This window comes from Dryobates pubescens, chromosome 4 (assembly GCF_014839835.1).
Source record: "Dryobates pubescens isolate bDryPub1 chromosome 4, bDryPub1.pri, whole genome shotgun sequence".
In the NCBI taxonomy this organism is placed as follows: Eukaryota; Metazoa; Chordata; class Aves; order Piciformes; family Picidae; genus Dryobates; species Dryobates pubescens.
This window is the reverse complement of record NC_071615.1, coordinates 7,513,551-7,540,793: the sequence shown is the minus strand read 5'-3', so window position 1 is coordinate 7,540,793 and position 27,243 is coordinate 7,513,551. Positions and strand designations below refer to the sequence as shown.

The 27,243-nt window shown below is 40.2% G+C and overlaps 1 protein-coding gene across 1 annotated transcript in view; it reads left to right on the top strand.

Annotated features, from left to right (window-relative positions):
* OTOA (otoancorin) overlaps positions 1-18,883 on the top strand; it is a 31,031-nt gene extending 12,148 nt beyond the window's left edge. Inside the window, 16 exon segments of the mRNA XM_009899814.2 lie at positions 65-232; positions 540-680; positions 1,247-1,302; positions 1,657-1,774; positions 2,073-2,146; positions 3,581-3,716; positions 4,528-4,718; positions 5,508-5,601; positions 6,743-6,872; positions 10,272-10,459; positions 13,475-13,630; positions 15,059-15,201; positions 15,579-15,715; positions 16,667-16,764; positions 18,589-18,786; positions 18,788-18,883. Coding sequence (XP_009898116.2) covers positions 65-232; positions 540-680; positions 1,247-1,302; positions 1,657-1,774; positions 2,073-2,146; positions 3,581-3,716; positions 4,528-4,718; positions 5,508-5,601; positions 6,743-6,872; positions 10,272-10,459; positions 13,475-13,630; positions 15,059-15,201; positions 15,579-15,715; positions 16,667-16,764; positions 18,589-18,786; positions 18,788-18,883 — 2,124 coding nt within the window.
* The last annotated feature ends 8,360 nt before the right edge of the window (positions 18,884-27,243 follow it).

The window sequence follows — 27,243 nt, the reverse complement described above, 5'->3', positions numbered from 1 at the left end:
CCTTTTGCTTCTAAATAGACCTGCTGCCAGAAAACTTTGTTTGTTTGTGCTGTTGTCTCTGCAGGTTTTATCATCCTACAACATTAGTCAAATGGGCACATTGGTAACCGGTATTAGCACCCAGTCATTCTACAGCATGAACCCAAAGGAGCTTTCTCAGATTATTCGGGGCACAACATCCCAGTACTTATCTGATTTATCACCTGCACAGCAGCAAGGGATCCTCAGGAAGGTGATTATGAACTTGAGCATGTAGCAGGTTCTCTCTGTGCAAGAGCACAATAGCCAGAGCATGATTTAAAATGTTGTCACAGAGATGTCTATTCTAGCTCCATGGTTAATGTTTCCAGTGGGTTTTGTGAACACCAAGTATATTTTGAAGGTTCTCTACTGCTTAGTCCTGTGACATTTTTTAATACTGTCAGGTTTTTACTTTATCCTCTTAAGAGAAATATTACACAGAATAGAAAGAAGGGCAAATCCTGTAAATCTAAGCATCAGTTCTGAAATGCCATGTATTTATCTTTTCCTCTTTTTAGATAACTGCATCTAGAGATTTTTCTTCCTCAGTCAAAGATATACAAGGAGCTTTCTTTAAAGAAATATCTCTTTCTGATTTATGGAAGCAGACTGGATATAATTCTTCAATGATGAAAGTAAAAGAACTAAGAAGTAGCCAGGTAAAATAAATTATACAGTTCCCACTCTCCTACAATTTAGTATGATTGGAGAATAGGAAGAGCATTGTAATACCCGTGTTCAAGGAGCATAGGTGAAAGAATTAACTGCTACAGATATCTTGATATAAACAACTAGAGGTCACTTAGAGCCTAGGCAGTATTGTGAGACAATGTTACGGAAAAAAAAGCATTAATATGCAGCATTTAGAAGCCTTCAAGATTCTGCACATAGATGTTCTCCTTCCAGTACTTTATAGGAGACATTTGCATGTACAATCAGCCCTTTGGCTCTGTCCAGAGAGATGCAAGGCTGGACCAGATGATCTCCAGAGATCATTTCAAACCTAAATGATTCTGTATGGACATGCTCAACGTCATCCCATAGTGCCAGTCAGTGATGTCCTATGAAAAAGAAATTCAGCATTGGATATCAAACTTCTTGTTTGGCCAGGCTGGACTTTAGAGTACATAAGAGAAGTTAAGCATACAAAAACCTTACAGTAATTATTGCACCTTGTAATTGAATTACCTAAGCTTAACCTTAAATATGGTGGGTTTTATTCCAGGCTTTGTATCTGTATGAGTTACTGTCCAAGGAAAACTATCCTGTTGAGCTTCTCAGGTATGGATAACAGTCTCCAGTCTCTCTGTAAATGGGGTTTGGGTCTAGTTTTGTGAGTGACTGACGTAAACTTAAGATAGCACAAAATAGCCACATAGTGCTTATGTTTATTCAGTCCTTGATACCAGAGGGTAATTCTCCTTCCTCATTAATAGGTGTCTTTAAAATCTACAAATTTTAAGGCATAGTCAGTAGCTTTTAATTCGATTACATTTTTACTTCCATTAGCTTCTCAACTACAAGAAACAGGAAAGAGAGGTAGTTAAGAAACTGTATCTTAGGACATGGTTGTGGGGAGTAAGGACTAGATCCTGCTTAAGTATTCAAAAGATTGAACTTTGCTTTTCTTACCAGCACAGGACAGCTTGTGAAAGGAGTAACTTGTCAGCTCATTGAAAGTATGGGCACAGACATGTTTTTAAGCAGTTTTAAATTCTTTGAGAACAATCTTCATCTGCTTTCTCCACATCAGGTACAATCAAAATAAGATCTTGTGTGCATAAACATACCACTCCGTACCCAAACTGTACACAAATTAATAATTGGTGAACTCTGTTTTCATTTTTTCAAAATCTTGGATGCCTGAACTTCTCTGTTGACATATCTCATGCAGATCTTTTGTGTGTGAATTTGTCTGTTATAATTCAATCTAACCATTTGTCACTTAACAATGGCATGAAATTTCTGCAGAGTTTTGTATATTCTGATTTATAACCATGGTTTCATTCTTCTTCAAAATGTCTAAGATCTTAAATTTTTGTTGCTTTTAGGTTAATTGTTTGGCTTGGAAATGTTGGAAAGTCTTCAATGCATCTATTCCTCCCTTCCTCTTATTGGTGCTCCCGTAAGTTACATCTCACTACACCTTAGGTTACTGCATTTGTAGCAGTACACTCAGAGTAATCCCTCTGAGCACTTTTTAATAGCCTAAGTCCTAAGAAGTCTGATGATCCCTACAAATGGTAATTTATAGATTGCAGCCAAAATCTGTGTTGAGTGAAAGCTGGTAACACCTGATGCCTTTCAGCATCAGCTCATTTTTATCACAGTTGTGGATTCCTTTGATCCTTGAAATCAGTCCCTCTTGAAGTGCTCTGGGTGCAAACTGCATGATGATGCAGTGGTGTGCCAGCAATGACAAAGATTGTGATGTTGCTGCTTTGTAGTAGTGCTGATGTCAGCTAAAAGAGAGGAGTTCATTGGGCTTTCTTGAGCATTTGGAATCACAAACCTAACTTAAATGCAATTTATGCTGGATGTTTTTAATTTGCTTCCCACCCTGCCCACTCTAGGCTGTGAGACTTGGTTTGACTGTCTCTTTGGGGTTTTTTTGGAGAGTGGACATGTAAGACAAAGCCATTGGGTACTGTCCCAGTACATTGCTCTGTGTTGTTAAAAACATTTCAGTGTATTTGAAGATGTTTTTGTAAGACAGCAAAACTTTGCATTGTGTCTATAGCCAAGTAATATTCTGTGATAGCTTCTTTCCTCAGAGAGAAAATAATGATTGGAACTCTGAATTGTACAACTTGCTAATTCCCCTTTTTACTTTATTTCTTTCTTCCAGCATGCTTAAAGGGATAAAAGGGAATAAAAATTGTTCTTTTTATGGAATATTTGTAGTTGAAAAAAACCACCAACAACTAAAAAGATAAAAGGATTCTGTCTGGAAAAAGCATTGCTCTGCTTAAAATCAACAAGAAATAATAGACTTTAATATAGAGTTTTCTCCAGAATGCATCATCATGTTATTTGGTCAACAACTGCATGTTGATTGTTCGTGGCCATCAGGAGTTGCTGGTGCTCATGCCAACAAACCCTGATAAGGCTGGGCTTGTGGTTTTGTTTGCCACTCTGGGTGGAGAGGAATGTCACTTTGTTTAATTTGGCAGGCTTTCTTGACTTTGATGAAAAGGAAGCCTACTCTAAAATTATTTCTTGTCCTTAACCTGCCCACCACAACTTCTTTCACCAGAAATTTTTTCCTATTGAAAAGGAGAAAGGGGAAAAGTTTCATGCAGTCTTGTTTCATGTGGTATTAAAGCATCTCCAAGCACTTTTGTCTACTTGCAGCTTAACCATAACCCTTAGCCATTGAAAAACTAGAAGGTGTAAATTAAAGTAAGGTGTGGATTAATTGCACTTCTCTGGCTTGGCTGGTTTATAATTTTTCAAGGCTTGTCTCTGCATTTTTCTGTCACCACAGATGTTATGGGTGTGATTGTGGGTGTACAAAGGTCAGGTTTATGTTCTGACACCATTTAAATTCTTTCTGCAGGGCTGAGTACCTAGAGTACGTTTCGGACCCTTTGTGTGTCCCTTTCATTGAAAGTCTGGGGAAGACTGAGATGGACCTTTTGAATCCAGGCCTTCACAAAAAGAACACTGTCCTGCAAAAAGTGCAGGAGTGCTTGGTAGGTATGGCTAGGAGGGGTCAGCAGTGGAAGGGGAGCTGCTAAAAAGTAATCTGTAATTAGCTACTGACAATCTGAACTAAGTGATAGTGGTCGATTACTTTTCTCTTTATTGCCTTGTGGTGGATCACAAAGTTACCTTGCCTCCTTGTGCTCTCATTCTGCATGCACATGCTCATGGTCTCTTCTATACAGACAGCAACCTGAGAGATAGTCTGTCCTGCTCTGTGTGTGCGGTGAAGCCACAGCTGGTGGGTTCTGGAAGCCCCAAAGCCAATAACTCAGCATGCTAATTTCTTCCTCATCACAAGCAAGAGTGGCTTAGACTCATCTAGCTCAGACAAATTCTTAGTGCCAAGGTCCCAGGTCCGTTTCTCATTTAGAAATGAGAAAGCCTGAGAGTGGAACCTTCTGAGAACAAGACTATGTGATCCCTTTGCCACAAGGTCCTTGTGAGGGTTCTGCAGCCAGGCAGAACTGCACCACCTCTGCAGGTGTTGGGTGGTCACTGGATATAGAGATTGAGGCAGGAGATGGAGTTTTAAGTATTTGTTACGTGTGCTTTACTGTGGAATGAGGAATACACTGAAAGCCCTGAGGAGGGCTCATTAAATACCACCAGTTGCACTGGTAAAAGCCAAAAGTGTAAAGCAGTCTCTGCAAAAATTAGAGATTAAGTTGCTAGTGAAAACTGTTGTGTCTTTGTTCCTTAAAGGGTCACAGAGCTTAAAAGGGTTGTGATGCAGTTGAGTGATAACAGGGCAAGAGCCAGCATTAGCTCTGCCAACAAGGTAAATGCTTCTTGTTTCAGAATGGCTCCATCGCTGACGAATACGACATTGACCTACTTGGAAATCTAATCTGCCACTTACCTCCAGCCTTTCTACATGGCAGAATGTCCCTGAGGGCAATGGCAACAGCCCTTCATCAATTCAAACTCTGCCAACACCTCAGCCATGAGCAGAACGCTGAAATTAAATACAAACTCCTCGAGTTATATGGGTAAGGCATTAGATATACCTCCTTGTTTATGGTGATGGTTAAGCCATGCAAATACCAACTGTTTGCTTTGCCCAGATACAACTGCAATGAGAAAACAAAAAGCAACTTCTGTCACTGGCTGAGCTTGGAATCTTTGTCCACTGGAATGACATTTCTGTTCTTGTGTGTAACGTGATGACTGGAACTAAATGCCTGCATGACTTAAGTGCCAGAGGAAAAGGAGAAAATGTCTAATGTTTAAGGAACGGCAGGCCAACAGACTCTGACGTGGCAAGAGAGAGGATGTTACAGGCTGAGAATGGTGCAGGAATGCAAAGAATGGGAAAATGGTAGTGGGGTGGTTAGTGTGCTGGTATGAGCAGAGAAATAAAGACTGCAAGCACCTGTGGCAGTGAGAGAGAGCTAGAGGGAAAAGCACAGTCTAGGTAAGATGGCCCAGCACCCTTTCTTGAAGGTCTCTTCCAACCTGGTCTATTCTATTCTATTCTATTCTATTCTATTCTATTCTATTCTATTCTATTCTATTCTATTCTATTCTATTTATTCCAGCTGAGTCTGAGAAGTTCCAATGCTAGGGACTCCTCCACTTCCCTGTAGCAGATGCTCCAATAGCTGACTGTCCTTGTGAAAATTTGTCCTCTTGTGTCTAATCAGAATCTCCCCAGGAGAAACTTGTGCCCATTATACCTTTTCTAGGTGACTGTTCACAGTAAGGGGGTCTCCATCTTCTTTCTTTACATCCACAGTAGAATTTTGCTTGCAAACTAATTTTCAAAAATATGTCTTTAGCTCTCCAAGCAACTGGACAGCTGAAACAACATTAGATGTTGGACCATTCATATCTCTGCTGTCAAAAGGGGAGCTAAATGTCCTTGCTGAAAAGGTATGTTTTTGTTATGATTTTTATATGTTAAGCATGTAATGTTGGCATTTGGCTTTGTGGCTGTTGTGAGGCAGTGCAAATTATGTGACTTGAATGCTAAACTAGGTAGATAATTCTCTTGGCAAGAAACCATGTGTTAATGTTTCACACACTCCTGACTCCATCAGCATTTCTGAAAGTAATGGTAGTATAGACAATTATTTGCACATACACAGTGAAAATTGTACATTGTCATGTAGAAAATATATTAAAAGGTTCATCTAGAGTGGCACAGGCTCAGACAATTTTCAGTACTTTACACCTTGCAGTGTTGTTTCCTCTGTTACCCTGCCTTACAACCATGAAAATTATGTTTCTTTTCCTGTTAATAATGGGGTCATGCTAATCAAATTAGCATTTACTCATATAGCCCTTTGCCCTAGGGCCAGTATTGCTCACATCCATAATAACTGATAGCCTCAGCATTGCACTTTGTAGCTTCTTTATTCTCTTTTGTTCTTACAGTCTTAAAATTTTTGCATGTGGAAGTAAACTATGCTGGCATGAGGAGTTCATTGCTCAGCAGAAATATGCAAGCACAATCAACAACTTTTCCTCAGGAGATAATCTTTATAATTGACCAAATAGACCAGGACTCTTTAACTGAAAGGAAGGTGTTTAGCAGGGTGGAGAAGAGAGGTCAAAAGAAGCCTAAAATAATGAACAAATTGAAGTTATGTCACATAATTCTAATTGGGTCCCTATGCTCAATTCTTATATTAATCTGGCAAATTTAAGACACAATAAAGTACTTTCCCTACTGCACACACTAAAATGGTGGAACTCATTGCTACAGGATGGTCTAACCACAGACTCCTACAGGCAGTGCTAGGGTGTCACCAGAAGCTGAGAGGGTATACAAGAGGGAGTATCACTCAGAATTTGCTTTGTTTCTGATTTTTTCCCCTTCTCAAATATATGCAGTTGACCTTTCAGTAGCAGCCAGTTTACTCTCCTCCTCTGAAACATCTGCAAAAATAGAAAGGGAGCTGAGTTGTTACTAGCCCCTACTTTGCTGAGGTCTGCACAAGTCTTTCTCTGCAAATTGATTTATTTTAAAAGGGAGAAAGAAATCTTATTTATTCTTTCTTTCCTTTGGAAGTTCCCAGATACCATTTTGCAAATAGCAAAGACACCTGGACCAATTTCTCCAGCTGAAGAGCTTCTATCAACCGTATTTGAATCCATCTCCAATGCCACTGCCAGCACTGGCTCATCTCTCACCAGACCTGGTCAGTATTTCACCTGGTATCTGTGCAGAGCTCCAGATTTACTGTGGTGCCATTTGAGGCTGGGAACTTGCAGTTCAAAAAGGCTTTTTTTTCCTCCTTGGCCATCAAACACAGATAACAAAAAAGCAAAACACCAAGTACCTTAGAGGTGCAGACTTTGGCACAAAACAGCGAGAGTCTTCATTCTGTCGCCCATAGTTGTCTGATGCATTGAACAACCGCTGAAACAATTTCATTACAGGATTGCATGGTTAAGCACCTCCTGGAATGTTCCTGAATGCACAAAGGGAAACAAATTTATTAATGATTTGAATTGGAGAGTTTTGTTTATTTTTACTTTTTTTTGTTGTTTATTTTTGTTTTCCTTTGCAATCTAAGTGAAAATCCTTGCATTAAAAGTCTGTGAAGGTGACAAGTTACTGCTGTGCCAAAAGATTGCACATAGTAAATCCTTTGCCAGACAGGAGCATATGTTGACTCAACTGCTTTTCAAATCTGACATTGGTGGCACTGTGTTCTGTCTGTCTAAATGGACCAAAGTTTTATAATCTAAAAGATATTTTAATTAGCAACCAAATTAATTATTAGAATTTCTGATGAAAAATGGATCGTTTTCTTTGTGTAAGGTATGTTGAGTATATTCTATTATTGTAATGACTTTCTCTTACTTGAAATTCACCCAAGCAGACTTTTTAAGCTATACCATCCTGTGCCATGGGAAAAAAAAAACCTTGCTATGGGAGAGGCCTTTGAAAAGTGCTGATGGGAACTGATACCCCAACAATTTTAAGGAGTTTGATAGTCTGCTTTTATGTCTTTGAAAATCTCTCCAACAAAATACAGGTCCAAGCTCTCAACAAGCCCTGAGCCACCATGGAAATCCATCTGCAGCTCTAAATGATGACTGTATGTATCTGGGAATTAATTTGCTCATTCATACACAGAGAGATGCAGAGGGTGTTCTGCAGAGTTGTATTTTTGCATAGCCTGAAAAAACCCATGACCTCTGTTGATCAGAGCAGTCATTACACATTATCATGCTCTAAAAGAGCAGAATCGAACTGGTGGAATAGCAGACCGTTAGTCCATCTGTATGCATTCCTTGATCAAAGAGACTGTCAGATCATAAATCATATTTCCTTAGACATGGGCTACAGGACCAAATGTTCAGCACAAGGTATTTCAGTATGCTTGTGTTTCACGTGTGCTTTTTTAGGCCTGGATCACAACAACATAAATCACAAAGACCTCTTTAATCAGACTAACTCACATTCGATGCAGTTGCAGAGCTGTCTCATCTGCATTGCAAGACCAGTATCAATCTGCCAGTGAAGCTAATGATCTTTGTCAAAGGGTAACTTGGCTCCCAGGCTATGGAGACTTCATTCTTCACTTCAGGTGCACAAACTCAGCCTGGGGGAGTCCGTGAGGTGAAAAATTGAAGAATTGTTTGTGCTTGTCCAGGTGTGGTATTGAGGTTCTGTTACTAAACAAAATCTTTCCAACTCCACAATAAGGAGGTTTCAATAAGGAATGAAGTTTTATGGCTGACTTGGTGGTCATTAGAAGGCTGGATGTTATGAAAATGACTCTAGAATACACTAGTGCTCTTCCTGCTACCAACCTCCGATTTTACATTTCCTACAGTCCAGTTGTGAGCTAATATTAATAACAGAAGCAGTTACCAGTTACAGAGTTCTTACATTTGTGTCTATGTTGAACAAAGGTGGTGATTAAGGCAAGGTGGAATACAGAAGGCAAAACTCAGGAGTCATGTGTCTGAAGTGCTACCAGAATGTAGCAGCAGCGCTCGAAAAAGAATTCAAGCTGCTGACTTAAAGCACTGAGATGTTACAGTATATTACACATAAAATATGTGCTTCTTCAAACTACATGTGGTGATTCAACAAAATGAAGAGTGAAATAGCCTCAGATACAGGAAGCAAAGTCATAAATCTAGTTAGTATTTCCCTCTCTGTAATGGTGCCAGTGTATCTGGTGTGTTACAAATACCAATGTTTTTTCCAAGGAGACAAGATGTTGGATTTTCACGACTTGGGGAAGGGCACTGCACTGTGTCTGGACGGGTAGTATTTACATGATAAAAGCTGACCTTTTACGACAGGGGAAAGTGAAACAATGCAGCTTCACAAGAGGGCGGTGAAAAGGGAGCGCAGAACATCAGCTGGTACAGTGGAAGCTGAACAACATTTTCGTTTGCTCAACAGATTCAATCTTTTCAGTGTTCTACCCACTACTGCAGCTTCCTTTGATGCAAATAAATCCCTCCTCTGCTCCTTTCAAAGTACAAATCTACTTTGTACCTTCTCCCTTTATTTATCGGGGGGAGCTCAGGCATGGCATCTGTGCAATTCTTGCTTTTTCCTCTAATGACTGTATCTGAAGAGATGCAGGGATTATTTGGTGTAGATAATTATTTAATAAGGTTTCCCTAAATTGGTGACGAGGGAGAGAGCAGTAAGCAGCCATGTTAGCATTCTAATTTCAGTGTTGCATCAATATTAGAGGTACATTATGCCAACAAAGACCAGCATTTGTTAAAACAGTGAAAACTGTCTCATTTGATTATGCACAGGGCCAGAATGTGAGCATAAATAAGGTTTTTAAATGGAGTTAGTCTGTCCAAACAGTTCTGTTGTAAGTGAACAGCTCACTCTAGATCCTGACATTTTAACAACACGCTTGACATGAAGAACAAGCACTCTGCTTCTCTGACACATCCAGCTTCTGTCTTCACCTTGTTTAAATGTCAGGCAAGTCTTAGAAGACATACATCTTTGTCAGGCTGTTTCAGAGTAAAAGAACCTCTCATGTTTGTTACTTTCCAGTTGAGTTGGGTTCACATGTGCTGCTTGAAAGTGAAGTTTATTCAGCTGTAACCTTTTTTGGGGGGGAACAATGACATAGCTATATGGAGACTTCCACCAAGGTCATCCCAAAGATTCTTACTTGAGCAAGGCTTCCAGTAAATGATGGCTTTACCTCAAAATAAGCCCTTGCCTGAATTTTGATGCCTCTAGGGAAAAAGACTTGAGGGAAACTTGCAGGATATTGGTTACTTTTATTGTACACATCCAGATTTTAGTTTTACTGTGGCATCCTGTATGTCTGCTCCTATTTTCTTTTCCAGCATGCACTGTCTTTGGAGGACAAAGAATGTAACATTTCTTGCAAGTTAGACAGATTCTAGTTTTATATCCAGGGTATTATTGAAAATATTTAAATAAATTATTTGATTGCAAGGTAATGTAATTTATCAATATCACTTCAGCTGCAGTTAATCACCATCTGTCACTCAAATCTCTGTATTGCTTTGATTTATTTTTCTCAGTCTCCTTGAAGAAAACTCTTGCTATTTGAGGTTTTTTTTTTTTCCAGATTGCCTGGGAACCAGAGTGCCTTCATCAGAAGAAATTATTAAATTAGAAGCAGCAAACATGTTTTGGTCAGTTCAGGAACTGAAGTGCATGGACACAGGCACTTTTGACAAAAATGTGGATCTTCTTGGGACTGTCTCAGGTTTTAATAGCTCCCAGCTTATTGCCTTGAAGGAAAGAGCCAAGCAGGTAACTATCCTCTCTGTGAAGGAAAATTAAATCTGTAACTTGATTTTCTTTTATTGAACTATGCAGTTCTAAAATAACTGTGCTACAGCAGTGTCACTACTGCTGCAAGAACATCTATTTATGTATTGGAAAAATAATGTGGGATAGTGATAGAAGACTATTGCCCTTGCTTTAGAATCAACAGGAAAGTTGCTCTAAGCTATTGGCAGATGAAAAACTTAAGTGCTTTTATTTTTGGATTGCTTTTCTGTTGCTGGCTTCTTACTTTTCTTTCATAAAAGAAAAATCATCAAGCACTACTGTAGGCTGTTGATTGGCCTGCTGAGAATTAAACTCAGAGTGTTAAACTGTCTACACCAACATTAAATATAGCTTATAGATTACAGTGGTGTAAAACCAGACTGACTGAAAAAGACTGTTATTAGTTGAATAAAGCTTCTTCTCCCACCTTCTTGTCACAGGCAGAGACAAACCCATCAGTAGGAAGTTTTAGAGAAGGAAAATAAACACGTGCATTTAGTCTGCTTTTACCAGGATGGCACTGGTGAATACACGTTACAGAAACACAGCAGACAGAAGGCCTCTATCTTTTCCAGGCTGTGGATTCATGGAGAGGAACAGAGCTGCAGCCTCAGCTCTCTTCACCACTCCTGCAGCATCTCTTTCTTTTAGAGTGGAGAAATGCAGCTCCACTTGAGATCCTCAGAGGGGTCTCTGCCCTACACTCAGCCCATATGTGATGCTTATGCTTCTGCAGCAGCAGTGCAGGAAGCCAGAAGTAAAACTTCTCCCCATCCTGCACTGCAGTACAGGATCTGTGACAAAGTACTCAGGGCAGAGTGTTGTGCTGGGTCCAGTTCAGCATTCTCTTTCTGGGGTGGAGCATCAGCAAGGTGTCTGGTCTCTGAGTGGTGCTACCTTGGCCACCTGTGGGCTAGGAGAGAAGTCAGACCTTGCTCCATCCCTGTTGTTGTGTTGCTACTCTTCCCTGGGAATGACCTCTTGCTGCTTGATGGTTGCCTGCACTGCCAGGGGACAGGTAGTGTCCTAAATATACTGTTGTTTCAGCAAGGAAAAGCCTTAGGGTACAGTAAGGCAAGTTGTTTTGGTTGCAGAAAACCCAGAGGTAAAGAGGTTTCCATCTCCAACCTTATCTTTGGGCTTCATGTCACCAGCATCTGCTGGAGGTTATCTGCTCTCTGCTTCCATCTCTGCATGGCTAGCTACTCTGTAATCTCGTTCTGTCAAAGTGATCCAATGTTTTAAAAGTCCTTTTTAGGCTCTATCAGATCATTCTGACAGAATGGGGTTAGGAAGCATCTATAATTGCAGTTGGCTGCAAGTAGTACAAGCACAGATGCTTGGAGATGAGGACTGTGACCCCTGGAGGAAAGCAGGAGCAGTGGAAAAGGTGGGCCTGGACAGCATCTCCTCAGAGCAGCAGCTGCAGCCAAAGGAGTTGATCTGACCATGACTTTTGGGTAGATAAGGCAAACAGTGCAGTTTTTAGCAGTGAGGCTCAGCTTTTAAAACTCCTGAACTGCAGGTGCTCAAAGTCAAGTGGCACTAACCACAATTCTGAAAGCAGATGGTGACTCTCTGCAATCCTGTCTCTACAGTCTTATTGCAGTAGGACAACAGTCCACTGCATCAACAGCTTCCCTCTGCCAGCTCAAAGACCTGTGGTTAGGAAAAGGGAAAAAAAAACCCCAATCCTAGAAGAAAATACAACCAGTGCTCATCTGAGGTGGTGAGAACTGAGGCATTTTGCAGCAGTGCGACATAATGACACACTTACAAAGTAAATACACTCATGTCCCAGCTATATTCACTGCAAAGATACACAGATCTGTGGTGCAGTGAATGAAAGTGTATTCTCTGTGTGTCTGAGTGTTTGTAAGACAGATTGCTGCTAGACAAAGACAGGCTTTCTGTATATTAATTTGGAAAATGCAACATGGTGTTACACTGAACAAGAAGCCTGAGGAATCAGCCAGTGCAGGCAAAGCCCTTTGAAATGATGTGCATAACATGCTGTTATGTTATTAACTAAAGGGCATCTTTAATTAAAGGTCTGATTAAGCCAGCTTTAATTTCTCCTAAATTGATTGATTTCCCCTAAAAGAAACCATGTACTATCATGGGCCCAAACTAATTCAAAAAGTCTAGTTATCAGATTGTGTCTTAATGAAAGTAAGAAGCTTAGCTCACTTGTAAGTGGAAGGTCTCCAAGCTCTGCAATGGTAACAGATGTATGGATCTGTAGTCTCTAGGTGAATGAGGACAAAGGAGTGTTCCAGCATCATGTGTTGTGTTATTTATATCGTAACGTCTGAGATTTCATCCAGCACTGGCAGATAATACTATTTATGAAGTACTTCACATTCTGTAGTTTATGACCTAGATCAGGAAATAGACACACAACATTTTTAACTGCCTGTGTTTCCCATGTCTCTTAAGCTAGAGAATTAAATGCTTTAAAACCGGGCTAATGCTTTTTACTATCATTTTTCTTTGGAAAGGACGGAAATTTCCCAGGCTTAGGTGCTTTTTCTGTGTCTTTATGACATTGTAAAACCAACATAAAAGATCCAGTGGAAACTCAGTGTGGAGGCACAAGACCAGCAAAGCATCTTTTAAACAAATCCTTAGCCTGAGGGTCATAGTTGAGAGGACAGCCCAGCAGTCCTGAGGCTGCTTGGTGTTGGACAGACTGCAGCTCTGTGTAAGGAGTGTCTCATTCCAGAGGTCTGGCCTTTTTTTTCTTGTTTTATGCTGGTTGCACAGCTTCATGTGTATCTGAAGCTAAAACACTTTTAGTAGGCAACTGCAGAGATGCTCCTTCAGCTTTGACCTTTCTAATTTTCTAGACAAAAGTTAAATTGTAGAAATCCTTTTGTGTGCAAAGAGGCATATTTTGGGTATTGGGGCTTTTAAAACCAAGGAGTTTGGGAATACTGTGTACAGAGAAACATTCATAATGGTCTAACAGACATTAATGAACCTCTTCTAAAGGTCTGGGGATCACTGCCACAATGGAAAAGTTATCATATTGTTTCCCTGGGCCGCATTGCCCTGGCACTCACGGAACGTGAAATCGAAGAGCTGGATTTGCATTCTATTGACACCATTTCTGTACTTAGTCAGCAAACAGAATGGACTCTTACCCAGGTGAGTATGTTCTGGAATGTACTCCTGGTAAAAGACACAGGATTCACACCCTTTGGGACTGAAGTCCTGGAATTGCCTAGGAAACAGATGCAGCAATCCACACTACTTCCTCAAGCTTTTCAGTGGCTCTGAGCCCAGGGGAAGTAGGTAGGTAGGTAGGTCAGCACTGATGTCTGCCCTGCTGCTGGCTTCCCTGGTGAGATGGCCAAGATGACATCAATCACTGTTAACTGTGGTGGTGGTGAGTGTGTTCTGTGTTCTTTAGAACTCACCCACAAAGTTGTAGAAAGTATTTCGACGCTCCTCTCACACTGGCCTCAGAGTAGACACTACTGCTAGGAAATACTAGCCCTCTCTGACTAAGAGCAATCACTGAAGGGGGAATGTGCCTCCCAATGTCAGCACCCATTGCCCTAGAGGCCTAACTTACTAGCAAAATACTCCATTCATCTTCACTTCCTTGCCTTGAATAACTTCTAGTTGTGTCAATGGAACTTCTATTTGTATGTGCAGTGGCAGTACAAATGTATATATATTTCTGACTCCATGACCTATAGTATTAGAGCTTCTGCTTGCACAGATGCCATCATGGTGGCAGCCAGCTTTGGCAGAATATCCCAAATCTGTTCAACAGATTCTTGTTATGAAGATCACTGTCAGAAGGAAGCACTTGGGAGGATTTTATACAATACTACTTGGCTTGTGTGGTTTCCTGCTGTCAGTAATAGCTAGTTAAAAGTGATTCATCCTGCCTGATTGCAGTTGTCTGAAATTCAGATAGCTAGTTTAAACTAGCTCAACTAGGTAGGCTCAACTTTGTGGATAGATTAGGAAGTCTTGGAAGATGCTTGTTTCTGTTACTGAGTTTGGAGGATGCCTTCATGGCAAGCTTAAGCTGGACAAAGAGTTTTTAAATGGTTAGTTTAGGCTGAGTACCATCCTAAATGGCTTAGGCTTGCAAAAACATTTTGGTATCTATATCCCATTCATATGTGAAAATTAATCTTAAACACAGGTCAGCACCTATGTAAGACATTTAAATAAGACAGGACAACCTAAAAAATTCATATTGATCCCCTTGAGTAGTTTCTGTTTCTTCTGGCAATGTCATTGAATTGGGCAGTTCCGCTGGGTGATTCAACACCTATGTCTTCTGGCAAAGTGTTTCCTTGTGACCCAGCAGAAGAGGTACAGAGTGCTTTCAAATCATTGCACTTGCAAAGTGGTTGTGTAACAGTGCCCTGTTTAAGTGTCACGTATAGGTGGTGACAGTGCTCCTCTCAAAGGCCATGGCAAAACTTCCATTCATTACACTGGGGAGGCTCAGGATAATACATTGCCCATAGCTTCTGGTAAGATTTTGATCTAGTAACAAAACCTTCAATAATGTTTACTCTGTTCATGCATAACATCTCACTGCTTTTGTAGGCAAGATCTATTTTGCAAGGTTTTCTAGAAGACTCTGGCCAGACGATCAGTACACTGAAAAGCTTTGATTTAGTTGGCCTAGGAGCTATTCTCTGTGCTTTGAACTCTACAGAAATCATGTCCATAAGGACTGCTGAATTCAGGTACTGTGTTTAATACTCAATGAAATATTTATCAGTATCTCTATTGATAAAATGTATTGTTTGCTTTCAATATTTCTGGAGCCTAGAGGATACATTTTAACGTCCTAAATGCTTTTAGAAAGGCAGTAACTGTTATGGAAGGTGTACACTAGTTGCTTAAAATCTATTCTATTTTAGGTTTCCTCTGCCATTTATAGCCCACCATTTAAGTATTGTATTGAGAAACCCAGGGTTTTGCTCAAACCATTATACACTTGTATGCATTTAAAATGTAAAATAGATTTACAGTCTTCTCACAGCAGACTAAATATATTCCAGGCATATTTAGCATTGCATGTGATTGCAGCATGTGTTGTTAACCTTGTTGCCTTTTGCAGTGCTGCTGTTGCAAGAATTGGACTGTTGTTTTGTAGCAGCCCTGTTCTCAGGCAGTTTAAGAAGATGACAGAGTCTGTGTTTGGTACTACTACCGGTTGGAATGGCTCTATCTTACAGGAAATTGGTACTATAGCAGGTAACAAAATTCAGACTCCGGATGATGATGGCTCTAAAGCATTGCTATTAAGCATTAAGAGCCAGGTTTGCATTGCAGTACCTTTTGCTAGACTGGCAAAAGACAATTAGTTTAAAGAAGAATCACGTGCAGGGATGAACATCCAGATATTTCATTACCACTAAGGAAAAGCTGTGGTATGCTCCATCAGGTTCTTTGAATCTGCTCAAACCAGCATAGGGGAGCCCACCTAAGTTATTTGGGTCCTGCAAGTTTGAAAGGATAAATCAAGAAGGGCAAAACCAACCAGGATTTCAGACCTACTCAGTATTTGTGACCCATGCTTCTACAAGGGTAGCTGTATTTGGTTGGAGCAGTGCTCTCACTGACCAAAGCATCCTGCCTAACAGTGTAAAGAATGGGCTGGTCAAGGAAGAGTGAAAGAGCAGGATTAGCCTGGAGTGATACTTCTCCAGAGTGCTTTCATATCCTCAGAGACTTCCTGAGCCAGAGGCCACACACAGTTTTGTTCATGATTTTTTTTTCCCTGTGAACATTTCACTTCACATTGAACTCTCATAAATTATTGCATCCCTGATGCCTGGAGCAATGATTCTGTAAGTACCTAATGGGTGAAGAAGTAGCTCCCACTGCATGCTTGTGCTCCCTAATCTTTCATTAGAGCAGACTGTGAAAAATCATTCCCTAATAACACTGCTTATGATTTTATTGATTTTTATCATTGTCTCTTTTCCAAGATAAAGTGACTTAGGTAGAGTACATTCTGTAGCAATGGCTCAGGTCAGATGATTTGTAATGCTGGAATATCATTTAAGAAACAAACCAGAAAAAGAAGCAGTATCTGTCTCCATTATTCACAGGAGTAAATGCTTTAAAAGTGTAATTTATTTTAAAAAATAACAGTAACAGAGTTTTGTTCCTGATGTTTTGTTTGCTTGTTTGTTTTTTTAGGTGGTTTGACTGAGGAGGAATTAAAAGCTTTTGATAAAAACTTGATGCCATATTTCCAGCCAAGAGCAATAAGACTTATACCTCCTGAAATTTTCCAAGTAAGAGCTCGATTGCTGAAGAAGTAACTATACTACAAATAAACAGTTCATTGATCCATATTTTGATTTTCAACAAGAATTTTTCTGTGTTTTGTTAAGTGAGAAGCAGTCAAGGATCAGAAACATTAAATTCCAGCTTTGGTGTTTATTTGTGATGTCCATAAAATATGCTAGAGAACCTTTATATATTCTTCAGAATGCATCCCAAGGGAAAAACAAAGAAGGAAGCAGGGAATGGACTCTCTTCTTCCAACACTATGTTCAGATCTGAGTTTTCTTCTCTGTTTATTATCATTTGCAAGGATGCTATCATAGCTATGAATTTCTTTGCTGACTATGTGGGGGTTTGTTGGGTTTTTTTATTACCCTAAAATCTGGCAACATTCTCCCGAGTGAGCTCTGGAAACAGATTGTTCAGGCAGATACAGATCGGAAAGGAATTACATCTAATTACAGCAGTTCTGAATGTGGACCAGGAGGTGAAATGTGAATCTTGAGATCGTTGCCACAGACTTTATTTGACTTAGTGACATGATTAATATTCTGCCTAGGCTGGTCTCTTTCAAATGCTCAGGCAAGAAATGTACTTACAGACAGATAAGCTAAACAGATAGTTAACTGTGTCAGCTCCCATAAAAGAGAAACACTCCTTGAACACTAACTGCTCTTCACGGTACCACTGACAGTTTAGATAAGCCTGAAATGGCCTTAGTGAAACTATTTATTTGCAAAACAGGCAAAACTGAAGATCTATATAGCATCTTGTAGAATTTCTTTCAAATAGCAAATGGTTTTGTTAGTAAGAATAGCAATGATACTACAAAATATGCTTAACAAATAACAGGACACCTTCTTGGAAGAGTTTTCTGCATTTGAAAGATTCAAAGCAGATTTGGGGTTTACATGGGGTTTGTATAGCTTCACTTTACAGTTGTAATACATTGTTCCAATTCTGATTTGTGAAAAAATTACCTTGTCATTGAGTTAAGAAGAGGCTCATTTGAAAATTTCTAGACCTGTAGGCATTAACATGAGTACTCGTTTTAAAAGAGCACAGCATCTGATAGACAGTGAAAGATTTGGAAGGCTTTGCTCCATTGTCTGACCTACTTGGAAGAGGATTTGAGTCTTTCTAAAGCAGAACCTGGATGCAGAATTGTTGCAGCAAAAAGATTTGTTGTGTAGGAGGCTAAAATTCTTGTGACTGCAGAATGTTAGCTAGAACCAAAGTCATCCAGCATGCCCAACAGTGCAAGCTGGTTGTTATGTGATACAAGATAAACAATGTAAGATTATGACTGTCAAGTTTTATTTTTAAGCATAAGTTTTAATATGATCACACTTGGAAGATTTTCACTCTAAAAGAGAAACTGAGTAATAATATTAAAGCACAGGGGTTTGTCATCTCATTGTTCTACTGCTAACTATAATCAAAGGTCAAACATGAGTTCAAGTGAGGTTGCTCAGGAGCAGATAAAAGAGGAAATACATGAAAACACAACAGGGTGTACAATGTCATCAGCCTTTGAACGAATCAGAAAAGAAATGGCTGGAAAATTAAAGTCCAGTGATGTATTGAAGAAGTGTCCGATAGAAAGCTTCTCAAGATGTCAGATTCCAGCAGCAAAGAGTGAAAGATAGGTGAATGGTCAGAGAAGAAAATGAATACAGAGGATTTTAAGCTCTATTGAGCTCTTTTATAGCAACTCTGTTGAAGGCTACTTCTCTTCATTCTAAATGCAAGACAGTGCTGCCTTTGGATACCTCACCTGCCTTATATAATTGACAGTCTAAACCAATTTCTCTGGCTTTTATTCCTCCTAGGCATTGTCTCCAGAACAAATAGCAAACCTGGGCCCTGAAAATGCCGCCATGGTTACCAGATTGCAGTGTGAGCTTCTGAATGCATCACAGCTCCAAAGCCTTCAGATGGCACTGGATGGAGCCAGGACAAGCACCCCAGAAATACCAAATGGAGCAAGCACTACCCAGGAGGTGCAAACCCCAGCTCCAAGCAGTGAGTCGAGTCACTCCCTTCTCCTGCTGAGAGGGGAAGAACACAGCCACCAGCAGGGCATGCAGTCTCACAACATCCACCAGGATCAGACCTGTATTTTGAAGGTGGATTACAGTGAATCAGCTTTTTAGCTCATGCCTCAGATGACAGGCCTGACCAAGACAAACAGCAAGGATAATGGAAGATTGTGAGACAGCATTAGCAGCTATATGCTGCTAGTAGCATTACACTATGCTTGTGTAAAATGTAGTCTGAAACAATGAGCTTTTCTCTCTCTCTTTCCCATGCTCTTAGCCTGTATTTAAGACAGGGCAGTCCATCTCTAGACCTTCAAATCACAACCTTTTTCTGCAGCAGAACCTTGTTTGCAGAGCAGCACTTGGGAAAGGAAGTAGCACTGGGGTGGATCTTTATTCAGACTGTAGGAACCATTGAATATTTTTTCCTTCTGTTCTCATCCTATTTGGAATCAAAGCCTATTGATATCTATGCTTCAGTGGTTTACCATTTTACTTCCCCATATTGCAGTTTGTACTATGCATGTTACACTGGCAAATATATCAATGGACATTTTGCACATGGTCCAGCCAGCATTAAGAACTTATTTCTATCAGAGAGCAAATATTTTTGCTTCCATTGAGACCAGAGAGACATAAGATATTGAAGAAGTGAGAGGGATATTGAGATGCTAAATCAGGAGCAAGGGGAGCTAAATTGCTATGATGCCCTTTCTGGAATTAGAGCAGAACTTCCCAGAAGCCACCTGAGTGGTGCTCTCAGCCTAGCTCCCTCGTGGGTGTCACCTGTTCCCTCTGCAGATATGCCAGAGGAGGAGTTTCCTGGGTAAGGATCACCTGTGTTCTTCTTTTTCGTTGTTTCTGTCTCTGAGCACCACCCCTATGAAATGCTTCTTTTAAGAGCTGCATCTGTTAAACTGGAAATTACTATTCTGATGGGTGGCATCTTTTGAGCAGATGAATGTGATGATTCAAATGTTGGAATTTGCTGTGCTGCTTTGAGGTGGTGCAGGTAAGACCGTACTGAACCTGAACTGTATTGTGACACAAAGACATAATGGTTTCTGTTTTTCAGGTGTTCCTTGCTTGAGTGGCTTTGGCATCTGTTTGTGTACTGCCTTTATGCTGCACCTGCTTTTCTGAATCCATGATTGTTAAGATTGAGTAAGTTATAATTTCAGTATGCATTATAACAGAAGCATAGTTCACCTGTAACAGTGGTACCTTAGCAGGAGCAACACAAGGTGAAGAACTGTGACACCTTCTGCCTGTTTTGAATATAGAGATAATAATTTCTGAACAATTTTTCTGCATTACCAAGGTATATTGTGGCTCTGTTAGACTATCTCAGAATCTAACCAAAGGGAAAGCACTTTATCTTTACTGTAAAGCCAACCTTATCTAAAGTGTGTTTAAAATTCCATGTAACACCAGTCCATTGCTGCATTGTTATTTGGAACACATTGGTGTTAATCTGTATTTTGCCTATTCCAGTCTATTGATAAGATTTTATTCCACAACCACTTTGATAATCTCCACTTCAAAGAATTCCACTGACTGTTATTGGATGTTACCATCTTGACAGGCTAAAATTTAATGAGAGTGCTGGTGGGCTTAAGGTATAAATTCTAATTAAGCAAACTAAATGTTTAAGTTTAGGATTGCAAATCAAGGTATGTCAAAAGACTTCATCTCCTTCTTTGCTTTTTGATTTTCAGAGTCCTGGAGCTTGCAAAGGAGATGCTAAAGGCATATAACTCTGCTTGAATCAAGGCTCTGAGCTGCCTGAGCACAAAATGGTTAATTTCTTTAAAGGAACACCTCCATCTGCCATCATGATGTGAAGTATTCCCCTTCCCTACTTTTACCATTAACAACTAGCACAGGATCCCTCCAAATCCTTCAAACAAATGTTAAAAGTGGAAATGGCTTATCTGTCTCAAGAGAAAAATCACTGGAAGATATGCTTATATGTTAAGAGACCTAGGGGACAGGTGGCAGGTATTCAGAGGTTGCTGCATTGTCCCTAGTGCTTTTTACACTGGCTGATTGGGTCACACTGTTGTATCCATCTGGTGGCTTTTCTTCTTAAACTTTGAGTGTACATTCTTCTGGACAGGGGCTTTCCTTCTGTAGGAGGTAGTAGAAACCAGGCTAAAAGCTACTGCTGTTGCAATAAAATAACTTCACCTCTGGACTTCTAGTTTAAATCCTGCTCAGATAAGTAGTGACGTGTTTTTATAATTTAAGCAGCTGTACACAGTGCAGTTCCCCGTGGCTGTATGTATTCAACACAGAACTGTTGGCACTGGAAACCTGCTTATGTTCATCAAGAGATCACTTCACTTTGGACAGGGTTTAAGTGTACATCTGGGAATAGCAAGGGAAAACTGGTTACTGGGTCTACCTACTACTAGGACTGTCAATCCAGTACTTCCCACAAGCTCCATATGAATTATAAACCACAAATACTGTCATGTGTTCTATCAGTGCATGGCTTATGTGTCTCATGGTTTTCATGCCATACCTCAGGATTTTAAACAACACAAAAAAACCCCAGATATTAAAAATCTGCTGCATGTGAACTTACATTTTGATGTAATTCAACATGATTTTATGCTGTGAACACATGATACAGTTTTCCATGTTGCCACTGCAGAAGTCTTTAAAAAGGCAATGCCTTGGTTTAAAAGTTTAGCTTTTTCATTCAGGTCTGTATTCAGGTCTGTGGCAAGTGCCTTTCAAACTTTTATTTCTACTTCTTCCTGGTAAACATTGCATCTGGCTTCTCAGCACTGGAAGCACTGAAAATTTGTTGCGTGTGGGGAAGCAATAGGAGTGGGACTGAGAGGGAGAGCTGAAGGGAAGAGGCTTGCTGCTGGGGAAGGGTGAATGTTAGCTGTTGCTTCTGCTGGGAATAACAGCTCCCATCACAGTCTCATATAAACTGTGATTCCTGCAACAGCAGGAGCCAACCTGATTTTCAGGGCTTTGTTATTGGTAAAGTGAGCAATGAGAGCATAGCTATTCTTCACACCCTGCTGTTCCCTTTACCCCTTTAGCAATCTGCTGCTCAAGGAACTGCCTTTGCCTATAACTAACCTTGGCAAGTGTGACGTGATGTTACGGATAATCCTACATGCTTTACTTTTGCATTTTATGAGCAAAGAACTACTGCTGCAAACTGCCTTGCACCTTTCTCTCTCGTGCTAACAATAAGATACCTGGTCTTGCCTCTATTTCCTTCTCTGCATGCAAACAGTAGATTGCAACATTTATTTAAATAGAAATAGATGTGGTTTATGAATCCCAGCAAATAGATGCAAAAGCCCACTAAAGCAAGAAAAAAAAGCTCCAATGAGTCAAATACATCACCTGGTTTTTCACAGTAAAGTTTGTCTTTCATTTAGATGTGAAAGTACTAAAAGCTTATTTGACTTCTAGAAATTGCCTGACTTGAATATTATGTGCACTTCAGTGAAGATGAAGATGCAGGAGAGTATTTTCATAGTCAAGAAGACTGTTAGCATTTCCAGTTCATCTCTTCAAGTCAGATACGTGACTTAGCTATACTGAGCACTTCAAAAATCTGTATGAGCTGAAAATTATCTTCTGTCAAGGTACCTGGGAAGGATTCTGTCTGCAATTATGTGAGTCAGAGTGTAGCTTTTAATTGGAGCAGGAGCAAGCTCTTTGTTTTATGCCATCTGTGCTGTAATTTCTTTCAAGCACAAGTGCTTTTAAATAGCTAAACTCCTTGATTATTTATTTATTTTATTAAATTAATAATTATGTTAATAACTTTGGCATTGCATTTACATTTGGTCAAAGACAGCTGTATTTCTTACACAAATAGTGCAGGAAGGGTAAATGTGGAGCACCCACTTAGTGTTGTGCTTACTCCACAGTGAGATTACAAATCCTGTTTGGTTTGTAAGATGGTGTGAGCATCTTGGGTGGTGAGTGTTGTAGGAAAGCAATTTTACTCCTGCCAGTGTACCTTTTGTAAAGTTCACCAATGGATAAACCCATTCTACAAAAACTGTGATTCATGTGGGAAGAATAGATGGGAAGTAGAGGAAGAGATGGTGAGCATTAGTCTGCATGGTATATAATTCATGTATGTAATCTGCTGGCCATTCACAATCTCACATATTTCCGCTGCTAAGAGGAAATTACTCCTCCTTTTTCAGTCCTGTGAAACAAACCCCTTAACACAGGCATCCATGCCATAGGATACAGACGGTCATAGGGATCTCTCCTCTGTGCATATGCATATTACATCCAAAATTCACATGATCGCTTTCACTGGAATGCACTCATGGGACAAATGTCTCGCTGTCCCTCTCTTTTCATACCATCAGGATTTTGGGGAAGAATAAACCACAGAGAAAAGAGTTCTTTGATACTTAACAAACTGTTGATGTAGATGTGGGTAACATTTGTTTAAAACAAGCTTATTTTTTCCTGTATCCTTTCAATTCTAACACTTACATGTGAGAATGAAAAAAAAAATCAGATTAATGCATAAATCTGCTATTGAATATATATCATGACAATCATTTTCTTATCTGCATATTGTGAGAATTGCAGCTTTCCTCTCCACTTGTGAATACTCTGATGGTTGCTAGGCACTGGTGTACATACAGCAGGATACATGTTGGACTGTTGACAGCCTGGTGTAATTTGGTGTAGGCCTTGCTCTTCTGAGTGTTGTGAACCTTGTGGCAGGTGACCTTGTCCAGCTGTGTGCATGAGCAGGTATTTCATTTAATTCATTTGATTGGATGTAGGACTCTTAAGGGGCTAACAGATGGGAAGAAAGACTTTGTTGTTGGATTCTTATTTCAGTGCCTGAGACACCTTTATATTCAGAATTGTGTTTAGAAAAGAGAAAGGCACTACTGGTTCTGGATCACCAATAGAGAAGATAAACCTACACCTGGTACCGAGAAAATGCTATATTTGTGGTTCTTTAAATCTCTGAAGAAAACCACTACCCACCCCCAGTGTCTGAAAACTGTTAAAGCTGGCATTATGGTTGTTGTCAGGTTTTGTACAGTGCATGGAATGTTTGACTCCCAGCGATCTCAATCTGTCACATCACGGCTAACCAGCGCCTGTCAGTGTGAGGCTCTAAAGTCATACCTCTTTAATTCCAAGAAGCCCTTTATGCCTCTGTATAATCTGCTCAAATATTCCAGAGGCAATTATGTACTGCATTATGGTAGATTTACCTTATCACTTGAGTGCTGCACCTACCTTACAATGATCACCACCTGATTTATTTTCCCATAACACAGATTGCAGCCCCATTCATATTACATTAACACCTTATTAGAGTCCTATTGTCTGTCCATGTAGAAGCAGATGTAAGATATGCCTCCCAGGTGAGCCAGCCAAGCACCATGAACCTGAGGTTGTAGGAGAGGTCTAACTCAAATGACACTCACAAATAAGCAAGGGATCAAATAGTCACCTGGAATGTGTCACTTGAGCTGGTAATCCTGTATCATTTGCCATAGTGCACTTGCTGCTGTTCTAGCTCTTACTGTGTTGTGGTTATAGATACCTCATGCTGCTCCCAAGTGTGCACACAGCCAGTTAAAGCCGGCATTCCTATCAGTTGAGGAATGGTAACTCACTACATGGAGGTACCTCAGTCCCTTGTCATAGGCCATCTTACTTAGAAGCAGAAATCAGATTTCAAATAATCTCTTTTTCATTTTCCCATTAAAAAAAGGCTGATACTCTGTGTTGCTACACAACTTTAAGCAATGTGGTCTCTTTGTCTCAGTGAAAATTATGTGTGTGAGTTTTTTGAAAGGAAAATCTATAGATGCATGCACCTAAGGAGGGTTAAGAACCTTATTTTAGTTCCTTACAGTACTGATTTAAAATACTCTCTTCTGTGTCATATGACGTGGGACGGCCTTATGGACTGCTTACTCCACTGCTGTTGAGGTGAGGGATCAGACTTTCCTTTCCAGTAAGGCAGGAGGAAACTGGATAGAAAAGACAGATCTGCAAAGAGTAAACCCAAACTCCAATGTAAGTCAAATATTGGTACCCAGAACATCTGAAATTGATCCTCAGAAACAGTACTTTGTGCAATTATACAGCATACTTTTCAAAGGGCAGATAAATGTCAAACTTTTCAAGGGACAAAATAAATTTGTGTATCATCCAGGTATCCAGAACTTCCTATTTTAGTAGTGTCTGATGCATTATCAGACTCTTCTTTCCATATCTATCTACTCATTTCCTAAACAGAGAAATTGTGGGACTAGCTCATACACCCCACCTGACCTTGTCTGGTATCAGGACCTGTAGCAATTTTATGCCATAGGATATTTTTATCAAAAATCACGTAAGGTTCTTTAATTGTACCCAGAAATAGATAATCTAGCAATGCATTACATTTTTTCTGCAGTGAGTAGCAAGCATCCAACGTCCATCTGTCTCTTCCCGCCTCTTCAGCATCAGTCTGCTTTTCCAATCCGGATTAATGAGAGGATTTTCTTGCCCTCATGATGCAGGAACACAAGGCATGGTCAGAGCTTACAATCCAAGTGACTATACATTGGAATATTAAATGGAGGAACTGTGATTGCTGGATTTCTTGCTTCACTGACAACAGGGTAACATTTATCTTCTAACATTTTAGAAGATTATTAATTAGCCTTTAAAATATTTAACAGCTCACTTATCTGTGATCTTCTCTTTGGGGGACAAGGATTAAATGCCTAGAGGAGAAGTATGAAAATAGTGGAAAAAATACCAATCTGTCACAAACACAGCAGGGTAGTATTTTCTGGTATGCCTTTCCCCAGCAATTTGTAACCATTGTATAGAAAAGAATTGTATTGATTTATCAAAGAATAGCCGTTGCTTTAGTTAAAATCATGTGTTGGTTTGATGCATAAGCTAAAGTTGCCCTCAGTCATCCTTAACTGGGGGCTGACAAATGTCTATATTTAGTCTGATGTCAGAAAACAATTCAGATCACAAACAAGTTCTGAATACATCCAGTATGGACTGAGGAGGGGATTGAGAGAGGGGATGTCTGTTCTCTGCCTTTAATACATCAATTAAAATAGATTCCAGATAGGCATCTGTCAGTGTTTTTATTAGCTACTTCTGTTTCAGCATTCATCCTTTTAGGAGTGTTTACGTGTAACATAGTAAATGTACAAATCTAAGTCAAGCTTGTGTCAGCTAATCTGGCTAGTTCAGCTGGTGCTGAGACAGACACTGCAGTTGTTACACCTGTACACAGTGACAGAAGTGCCACAGCACAGCAGAGGCTGTATTTCTGTAGCAGCACTTTCTCCTGCACTGCTGTGGTCTACATCATAGACCTGGGGAGTTCTGTCAAACACTCTTCCAGACAAGTTCCCCACATACTGGACGTGTGTTCCTAACATGTGCCCTCAAGGAGGCAACTTACTGATAATAGCATCAAATATCATTTGATGCTGAAATTTATGAATATGTTTAGAATAATTAGTCTCTTAGAGTTAAAATCTGTTACACACTTAAACATTTAACCTCTTTTCATAGGGCATTACAAGTGTAGGGAAAGAGATAGCATGGAGCTTGTCAAGGACTTGTGTTGCTGTACTTGTAAACAGTGACTTAAGAGGACGGGCTTTGATTTCTAATCTCTGAAAATAAGTGAACTTCTTTCTGTCCCACTGTGGGTACATACTAAAAAAATAAGCTTGCTATCTTTTCTTTCAGGGAAGATGTAAGCCCTTTACAAGATTTTAATGTCATTGCTGTGTGGCTATGCCTGGTTTTGTGTGTCATTGATTGTTGGGGTTTTTTTACAGTGAACCTTGGAGAGTTATTAGAGAGTTACCTAAGAGGAAGTATCTCTTTGAACTGAGGGACTGATGGTGATGTCCTCCTTCAGGTTTAGGGATTCAGGGCTGCAGAGGCAACATGCTAACTCGTGAAGCCTTGTTTGTTGGAAGGAATAATTACTGTTTTATTCCTTGGAAGATCCGCATACACTCTTGCACTACTAAACACGAATCAAGTCAATTGTTCGCTTTCACAAAACATGACAATAGCTATTAAATATCAACCGCTGCACTTGCCAAACGCCTGATGGCTGAATTACACGGCAGCTTCTCGCTCCCGTTCATTCCGGGTACTCGTTCTGCTGACAGGCAGCCACTGGGCGCCTGGGGCCGGGAGGTGCTGCCGGAGCCGCTCGTGGCTGCACAGCTCCGCTGCTTTCTGCCAGATAACAAAGAATCTCCATTTTATTCACATGAAAGGGCTTCTGAAGAGTTCGGGTCAAAAAAAAGGGAGCGTGGCCTGCTCCGCTCTCAGTAACGGCCACCACCCTGGCGGGACCCCATCCTCCGACCTCGCTGCTCAGGGAGGGGTGGGACTGAGGCCCCACCGATACTGGGCCCACCCCTGCAGGGCCCG